Raw genomic sequence first — 9,507 nt, 5'->3', positions numbered from 1 at the left:
ACAGGACTGATCTTTGGAATGTAAATAAAAGGAACACATACAAATAAAATACCCAAAATGGCACATGGTGAGAAGAAAGCGAGAGAGAGAGAGAGAGAGAGGGCGAAAGAAAGAGGGAGTGTGTGCGCATGTTTGTGCCAAGAAAGGATACCAGACAGAGAAAGATAAAATATCAAATAAATGTGTATTCAGTCATGCAATATACGCACCTTTTCTCTTTACATCCCTGGCCAACAAAATTGCTTAAATTACATTTCACTTACAAGAAATGAATATGTTCGTATTGCAGATACTTGCCACAAAATTCAAATGAGCTCAACCTGTCACTTCATAACACAAGGCAAGCAAATAATGAACATAAGTACAACTGAGGTAATTATAATAGCTAGGTAGTACATTGTAGTGCTGTGTTTATAATGCTTAGGTAGGTTTGTACCAGATTTTGGTTCATATATGTAAGTATTCTATAAGTCCAGCTCCATCATTCCACTGCGACGACTGTCCTTTGTTTAATACCGTGATTTACCATCTTTTGTTCAAATGCACCCTGTCTTTGCTAGAAACAAAGAAGGAAAAACGAGTCCCTGTAAAAATGAACTAGCAACGGACCTCACAATCGTTGTCAGTCTTATTATATAAACATAGAATATAACTGAGATTCAGCTATATTTTCTCTTACAAAAAACTTCATGTTCGGAGAACATATTCGGTGTATTTTTTAGTATTGAGGAGAGAAAAGGGAGTAAGAAAACGGCTCTTGACAAAACAAGAGGGCTCATTTATTAAACACAACGTTGGACGTCGAGGTAATGGGCAGGCCCACGGTTCATCCTTTGTACTGCAGAGTAAACATGACAAATGGGGCCGAGTTTGGCATGATTAAAGATGAAACACGGATCCATCTTCACCAAATCTGAAAAGTATCTGCCGCCTTCTGTTCTAATGGAGGGGGAGAGAGAAAGAGAGAGAGAGAGAATGAGAGTAGGAGAGGGGCACGGGATAAAAAAGGGAACTGGATCAGGTTGTGAACACATCATTGGAAGTGTTTGTGTTTGAATCTTCTCCCCTTCTACATTTTTTTGAGATACACATTTTCTTCTTCGTTTTTTACTCCCCCTTCTCTTTCCCCCACACATGTTATATCCCTGTAATTGAATTGAAGGGGGAGGTAAAAACATGGTGGAATCCATGTATCCAACTCCAGAAACGGAGGTTTCAAAGTGCATGGTGGGTGGGTGGTGGATGGTTAGGGGAGGAGGGAGGCTATAGGCTCGGTGGAGGCCCGCTGGTTCGGTTCTGAGAACTCCCCAACGCGAGCCCGCTGCTTTGCGAGTTTGTGTTGTTGGAGTTATTGTTGGAGCGGATCTTTGTGTTGGGCAGCTTGTGGTCTTTCTTCCATTTCATCCGCCGGTTCTGGAACCAGATTTTGATCTGGCGCTCGGACAGAACCAGGGTGTGGGCGATCTCCACTCTGCGTCTCCGGGTCAGATAGCGATTGTAGTGGAACTCCTTCTCCAGCTCCAGGACTTGCTGTCGCGTGTAGGCTGTCCGCGAGCGCTTGGGCTCACCCACCCCTGTGTAATTTGGATTCACTGTGGGACAGAGAGCTATATATTACAGACCATCCCCAAAACACACATGTATTGCATTTGTAGGCCTTAACTAATATTATTAAATCACAGCTCAAATGTTGTTTCTTTTTTATATTATATTAAATCTGCCTCAGAACTTGACATAAAGTAGGCCTTGCTGGATCATGTTATGCAAAATTCTACAAGTAAACCTACGTCCATGGATGCTCATTATATTTTCTTTACGTTCACTGTGAATGAGGGGCGCATGAGGGTGTTATTATAGTCTGAATGGGTGCTGGATAATGATTCAACTCATTCAAAACTAGACAAAACACAGTGAATTGTATCCACAAAAAGCCTAATAAAATACAAACCTAATAACCTATCTAAAAGTAAGGCCCTAACTCATTCATTTTGAATTTCTGGAATGGCGCTGGCATTATCCACAGTGCAAAGTCTTTAAACGACGACTTTATAATAGTCTCATTTTGTCGTTGTCTGAATGCATGCCCTAGTTCTCAAAGCACACACTCTAATTATTGCTGAATAGTTGTGTGGGTCTATAATAGAGTTAAACTATTTGCCTTACCATTAGTATTTTATTGTAGTCTCCATAAATATGAATATTTTAGCTTCCATAAAACTTTTCCATTAACAATAGTGAGGCGACAGAGGAAAGTACACGTTTGTACATCCAACCACTTAAAATCAAATTACCAAAACATAAAACTTAACTTATGGGATAGTCGAGTCGTCATAAAACCAATTTTAGGAAGAAATGAGAAGGGCTAGGTTACATAGACTTCAAAGGTACTTGGCGAACAAGTGCAATAAAAATTTATGGAGGATGTAATTATATTGCCCTGCAAACAGCCGATCGTAAATCTAGACCAAGGGTTACTTCACGAGGGAGATAGATTTAGCACCGAACACTAAGCTTCCCACCTTAGGTAAACTGATTCAGGCTCACAAAGACGCAGACTAGGGAGAGGTTAGCAGCACTTACCGATGTTTACGTGGACTTTTTTCATCCAGGGGTAAACCACGGGATCCTTGCGAGAGCTGGCCGTGGAAGGGCTTTGGTTGAGGGGATTCTGGCCACAGGCGAGTGGAGGGCTTGGAGTTACGGAGTCGCAATGGTGGCTAGGCTCCGGGACAGGGGTTGAGAGTCCGGCTGGGGGGAGGACGTGACCCCGTGGAGATATCACCACCGTGGGCTGCCCCGGACCCTGGCACGTCGTGTATGGCGGGTCGGCGCAGCCCGACCGCTGGTTGTAGATCGACTCATTCTGAAACGCAGGCTCTCGCCTCTGGGCGCTGTAGTAGTCCGGAGAGTGACTGGGTAGGTAGTCATTCTGTGAATATTCCTCGCAGGGTGGAAACTTGGGGTCCACATAGTTTGAGTTGATCAAATAGGAACTCATGGCCATTAATTTCTTTGAATTGCACACAAAATATACTAAAATTTATATCTATCGCTTTACTCGTTTTCCTGTTTCGTAGAACCCTCCTACTTTCTGTCAAGTGAACAAAGTTAAGAATCCATGTGACAGCAGGAGCCAATGGCGTGGATCCTGACGATTCCCGGATAAGGAAATAGGATTAGCCATACCCCGCACATCATCTGGGCATAGTATGTGGCATCCGAATGTTGCATACTTTTTTACACACTAGCACGCTCTGCGAAAAGCACGAATCAAAACAATAACAACCTGAAGCAGACACGCCAGAAATACATACCACCGGAGTTTCCAAACGTCTACAGAGCAGATCAACCAACCAACCCCCTCACCTGTCCAATTCCCCATACAGTACATAAACAAGAAATGAGTTACGACCCAAACTTGATAGTTAAGCCATATTCACTCAACTATTTTTTTCTTCTTTTACTGGAGCTTTTGAAAACAAGGGCTGGGAAAAGTGATGCCGTGTGCTCGTTCTTGCCAGGCTTTTAAATGCACTCCCTAATAATGGTGAGAGAATGCCCTGGCGTGCGCTGCGTGCAGCAGAAGCCTGTCAGAGATGAATCTAGGCTTGTTTAGGATCGATAGAAAATTCATCAACTAATTCAGGTTACAAAGCCTCCTAAATCACAGCTAGACCTTTGCGTTAAAGCGAGTCACCGTCAGTCCCCCTAAAGACCACGTTTATCCTGCACACCAATTTACACACCTACCTTGCATAGTAATTGAGACCATGCGCCCTTGCATTACCAACCGAATAATAGTTTGGTCCTTATCAGGGCTCCATTCTCATAACCCATGCAATGTTATCGTTGGAATAAGGCTCCATGCATGGTGAGTGATCATGCGATAAAACTCCTTTGTTGTCCAAATTGACTGTTTCTCAATCGAAATGGTGGCACCGTGAATACGCTTTTCAGTGGAAGACAAGCAAATCACAGCACTTGACAGATTATCATGGCAAATAAAACCCATTATAACTTTCGGTTACCTTTTCTATAGAAATCATCAACATTGAAAAACAATATCAAAATTTCTCACCCCATTAGCCTACATTGGGATAATATATCCTAATGGTACAACAAAATTAAATAAACATCAACTGGCAGTCGTCTGTATCCATCGATGGCTTGTAGTGTATACATCAACTACATACTCCCTTAGATACGAATTTGTGACCGTGAGTCTGTTCACACAAATCCGGATCTACAGGGTATATATAGATGACAGGTATTCTCCAGACAGGTATTGAAAGGGGCTGCTCACCTTGACTGCGTCATGTCAATCGTGCTACGCCCAAAGCAGGTTTCCTTCAAGTGTGTCAGCAATGTGCTACAGCACTACATAATGAAAGGTGCTTTGCTCGCAAACATAGCTCGTGATATGCAGGGACCAACTTTACAAATTCACATTTGTTTATGCCATGCATTTATGCTTTGAAAAAGACATCATGACTCACCAAAATATATTGCACAATAGGTGAATGGCATTGTGATTTTGAGTAACCACAAAATAATAGTAAGAGCAAATCAGTGAAAGTAATTGGGTTTAAAAAATATTAATATTCAGGGAAGACTGAAGCTCTCACACTTCTACAATTAAATGAGAAGGAGTAGCTCGTTTATAACCGAAGCCAGTAATCTATTTGACAATGCAGAGCGAACAAAAGCCAAGTGAATAAACTTGAGGGTCTGCGGGATGATAAGATAGCCAGCTCCTTATCGACTACTGTACACAATATTGACAAGCAACGATATACATAGTAAGAAAGCTCAAGTGAGTCAAACTGCAGAAAGGTCAACCGATGCTCGAGCCCAGGCTATAATAAAACATTTGTTTTTTTATGACAGGTCATTTTTGTTTACAAGTCGCCGGCAAACACCACTCAAACGGCGATATCCGGATGTAGGGTATATAAAACAATAAAATATGCACGAAGGAAGAAAAGGCCAACTCCTCTCACATCCTTAAAGCAGCACAGCAGATTTTACGACATTTTTAACAAGTTTCCCCCTCACAACAAGCACAGAGTCTCTCATTTCGATTTTAAACGTCCTGGAAAAAAACAATATACTCATTCTGGCTACTCAAGACTCAAACCTTACGAAGAAGCAAGCATATTGACCATATACAAAAGGATAAAATATCATCAATACTATCAAGGTAAGACCTGTGTACCACAGCATTAAGAACCACAATAATCTTCTTCAGAGAATACCATTTGATATCGACTTCATTGTGAGAGATAAATGTTAAATGTGTTGTAAACAATACCTAATAGGAATAGGTGGTGTTGGCATTTTATATCTGTAAATCTGTTATATTAAAATGCATATCAAACTATGTTGAAATATTTAGGATAAAATGTGTGTATAGGCTACCCCTGAGAGTGATAGGCCCAGGCTACATGTGAAATAGTCTGTGAGCACAGCTTTTACTTTCCAAAAATAAAATAATGTAGATACAAAAACAAAGACCTTCACCTCTAATCAACATCATGTTTCTCAAACCATCCTCTATAAGAGACATTTGAAATTAGATTATTATACACATTTTTTGAAATCAATTGAAATATTGACTAGGAAAATTTATTGAGGAGAATATTTATATATTCAAATAGGCTATTTATTTAATGAGGAAATATTATTTAATAATCTAACATGATACCTGTGATAGGTTACTCCCTATGATGGAGAATTAAAATAATTTGAAATATCTTATATTGTGCCATTATTTAATAGGCTACTAATAAATTAGAGTAGTAAAACAAGCAAAAAGTAGGCATATTGATATTTATTAATCCCATGTGTCCATTTTAGTCTAAATATATTTATCTCAAAGTGTTCCTATATCAATGGGTATAGGTTATTCTTTGGATGGGTCTTTGTTTAGAAATCGCAAGGGTTCTTTGTTAAATGGAATTTGGGACCAAATTGAACTAAAGAAACAATTACTGAGCAAAAGCCAACGTCATTTCAGAAAAACAAAAAAATGGAGATGGAATCGAAGTGAACCTCTCTATACCAAAATTCTCTTTGTTCGTTTCATACTTTGTAATGGGGGAAAAAACAAACCAAATCTATATTACGAAATCTTTAGCACCCCTAGCGTTTACATGTTCGTTCATTCACAAATAGGCCTTAACAATGTCCTGAACACTCAAATCGTCCATTTCTTGCATTGTCTGTCTATTCTTTCTTTCTCCTCAAAACAACTGGCATTCTTTATATCAGGGCTGAATTAATCACTATACAAAGTGGACAATATGAATAAATGAATCCAGCTAGTCTTAATCATACCTGTATAAGAAACATATGTCACGCGACTAAATTCTAACGCATATAAATAGCATAAGGGAGAATGTCCAGCCCTTGTGTCCAATCTAGCCCTTTCACCCCCTGGAGTCCACGACCTCGCCTTCACCCCCTTAACCATCCCCTCTGAACGGGATAGGGACCCTGAGCCATCTGCCCCTTCGGGGGTTAATGTGTACACCAACAGGCATTCAAGGAGAGCACCCACAAACTATAGCCAAGGTAAATATTCACCCCCAAAATACCACACGGTGCTCATGGTCCTGCGCCTCAATGAGCTGAATTAAAGTCATAACTACTCGGAATATGAAAGGAGGGGGAACAGTGCCACTCACCGCAGTGCAAAGCACGTGGTCTGCCAGGCAAGCACCTGCTCAATGGAGAACACCGCGATATGTAAATGAAGCGCCAATTTCTTACTTACTTCTCTCCTTGGCACATTTCATCTCGTCTTCGATTCCCCCTTTCCCATCTCTCCTGCTGCACACAGGACGTGATCTTGCTCCGGTTATTGTCGATTCTCCAAGTCGTTCTTTCTCTTTCTCCGTACCGTGAGCCCTGAAGCCCCCTTTTCCTTTCTCTAACGCCACAGGTTTAGCCCGTGACCTCTCCGTGATACCTTTCTGCGTGAAACTCCCTCTCATTTCCGCGGTGTTCCCCAAACTTCACTCCGGTTGCATAGGGCAACAATGGGCGGGCGGACATTAAACTCTCCAAAGGGCGCAAGCCAATCTCCGACGAGTAGACTACACATACTATAAGAGGAAGAAAATAATACGATTAAACAGCAGGAGACCAACTTCATCAGTCGAACGAATGCGACAAAGTCGCTTTAACCTTGTGGTGGGCGACTAAAGATGGCTAGTCTGCTCAACACCACCGTATGCCACCTAATACATCTAAAAAATAAAATGCACATTACCCCTCTACTGTTGTGAACGCGACAAACCACCGGGTGCTTTAATGCATTTTTGTTTGTGGACTCAAGTTTTCGTATTAATCTCGCAGTTTGGCAGTCTTTGTTAAACAGCAAGGCGTGTCAAGAGTCCGAGGACATTTTAATATTTGTTAGACGTGCTGACCTGCGTTTCACCCCTTCTTTGGGTCTCTCCCATACGCAACTTCTATAGTAATGTATGCATAGCTTGCTCGGTCATATAGAATTGTGCCCAGGTCATTACTTTGAAGAAAAATGGACTAGGAAGGGGGCTCATTCAAAAAGGCTTTCCAAGCCCGAAAAACAACTCAAGCATAGTGATTTTAATGTTCTTTGTTGCATAAATAAAATGCACAATGGGGGGAACCAAATGTGCAGTTAACAAACCGTGATATACAATATTGTTGATGTAGACTAACATTTAGAAATCTATCTTGTTTAAAAAAAATATATATATATATGCTTTGTTTAACATTTTATAAATTGATGAATTGATTGTTAGTTGATAGCCTATCTTTCACCATAAATGCACTAGGCTCCTTGTCGATTTAAAAGTATCAAGTAAATGCAGTTGAGGATATTCGATACCCTTTTCATTACACTAGATTTATTGTGTATTGTGGATCTAACATATGTGCTCACTTTTTGTCTTATTTTCATCTAAATATATAATTAGCCTACATTGAACATTTTAGGGATGCACGCATCGTGTTTAAACTCAACAGAAATGAAATAATCTTTGCTATCATTCGATGTTAATTCTTTTGACGTACTGAAGAATGTAAAGCTACGATAGATAAATACATTCTTGTCTTTCTCTAGCCGTGTGCAAACTGCAGATATTAAAATTCACGGCAATACCCTGCCAGGCAACCGCACAAGCTACAATGGAATTGAAATTAATTCAGTGAACTCCGGATGAACTCCAATAGGGATATGTTCTCTAACACAATTATTCACCACTTATGCACTTATTTGTTTGCCAAAATACCGACCAACCAGAATTATATCATCCTAAACTCTACCATTAGGCCAAATATTTGTCAATAACGTAATTATTTAGTTACTGCATTATCAATTATCTCATTTCTCCCTTCTCTCTTTTCTCCCCCCAACATTAAGCATACCTCAACAATATGTCCAAAGTCACCCATTCAAATTCTCGACGTAGATAAAGAGGTTTACGTAAAGAAAAATGGAGGCCTTTTTTGTTGATGAATTTGCTGAAGGGTGGTGTTTTAGGGTTCCAAAGGTCAACCAGATTGTATGATAGCCTTATTCCAGGTATTCATCTTTGATATTCTTACTAGGGAAAGTTGTCACCATGTGGACAAAACGTTGTCTAAACATCCCTTTTCTGCCAACCACTATCCTTTACCCATCCCTTTCACAGTGAAATGAAAACTGTTGTTCTCCTCAGGGTGGGGGAACGGGATGTTTTCCTTGTATTTTCACTGTTTACTGCAGTTCTTTGTGAAAGTGACAAATTTACATTTTCAACAGAGGGTGATTTCCTTCTTTTGATTATTGAAATAATCTACATTGCAATACGCCTTTAGTAGCCTACTTTGTTGTGTTTTGTTTAAATTGTCACAGGGTTTACAAAATACATTATCTTAAAATAGACATAAACAAAAACAATCCAACACATTTGTGAGGGGAAAACCATCATATGCAATTGTAGCGTCTAGAAATAGAATGAACCTGCTCAATAATGATTCCAGCCTTATAACATAAACCTTCTTTAGGATGCCTAAAGACTCATTTTCCAAGATGTTGGTTCTGTCTCCGTGCGCATTATTTTTGAGCGGAAAATCAGATAAGGTGAGTCATTTTTAAGATGGTAAGCAAGATAAAAATGTTTGTTGTTTTTTGACGGTGTTATGCTGATAAGCACAGAGAGGGAGGGATGGCTCTGGGGTTCATAACCGCAGATCGTATACAGATATTTCAGATATTTCACTACATTCAAGTTTAACACAACTTGTATTATTAGGCCTATACTATAGACTATTACTTGTATAATTTGACCTCCACCATGGCAGTAACACTAACACCATAATGATTTACTGCACATCACTACTGCCAGCTGCTAATAATAATTGTAATAATAAAACATAATAGTTGTAGTTGTTGTAGTATTAGAAGAGTAGAATTAATAACAATAAAGCAAATCATTCATTTTACTTTGTCATTTCCCATATTTTTTCAACTGACAA

The 9,507-nt window shown here is 39.8% G+C and overlaps 1 protein-coding gene across 1 annotated transcript; it reads right to left on the bottom strand.

Annotated features, from left to right (window-relative positions):
* Positions 1–167: 167 nt before the first annotated feature.
* Positions 168–3,385, bottom strand: hoxb4a (homeobox B4a). Its single transcript, XM_064960735.1, has 2 exons — positions 2,581–3,385; positions 168–1,592 (listed from the first exon to the last, which is right to left on the bottom strand). Exons 1-2 carry the CDS (start codon positions 3,002–3,004, stop codon positions 1,264–1,266), a joined length of 753 nt encoding a protein of 250 aa, XP_064816807.1. The 5' UTR covers positions 3,005–3,385; the 3' UTR covers positions 168–1,263.
* Between the last annotated feature and the right edge of the window lie 6,122 nt (positions 3,386–9,507).

This window comes from Oncorhynchus masou, unplaced genomic scaffold (assembly GCF_036934945.1).
Source record: "Oncorhynchus masou masou isolate Uvic2021 unplaced genomic scaffold, UVic_Omas_1.1 unplaced_scaffold_2357, whole genome shotgun sequence".
NCBI lineage: Eukaryota > Metazoa > Chordata > Actinopteri > Salmoniformes > Salmonidae > Oncorhynchus > Oncorhynchus masou.
Note: the sequence above shows the minus strand (reverse complement) of the source record. Positions and strands in the feature narration are given on the sequence as shown.

Coding starts and splice junctions, on each gene's coding strand:
- hoxb4a (XM_064960735.1), bottom strand. CDS start 3,004: ATGGCCATGAGTTCCTATTTGATCAACTCAAACTATGTGGACCCCAAG. Junction 1,593..2,580: donor AAAAGTCCACGTAAACATCG/GTAAGTGCTGCT, acceptor TCTGTCCCACAG/TGAATCCAAATTACACAGGG.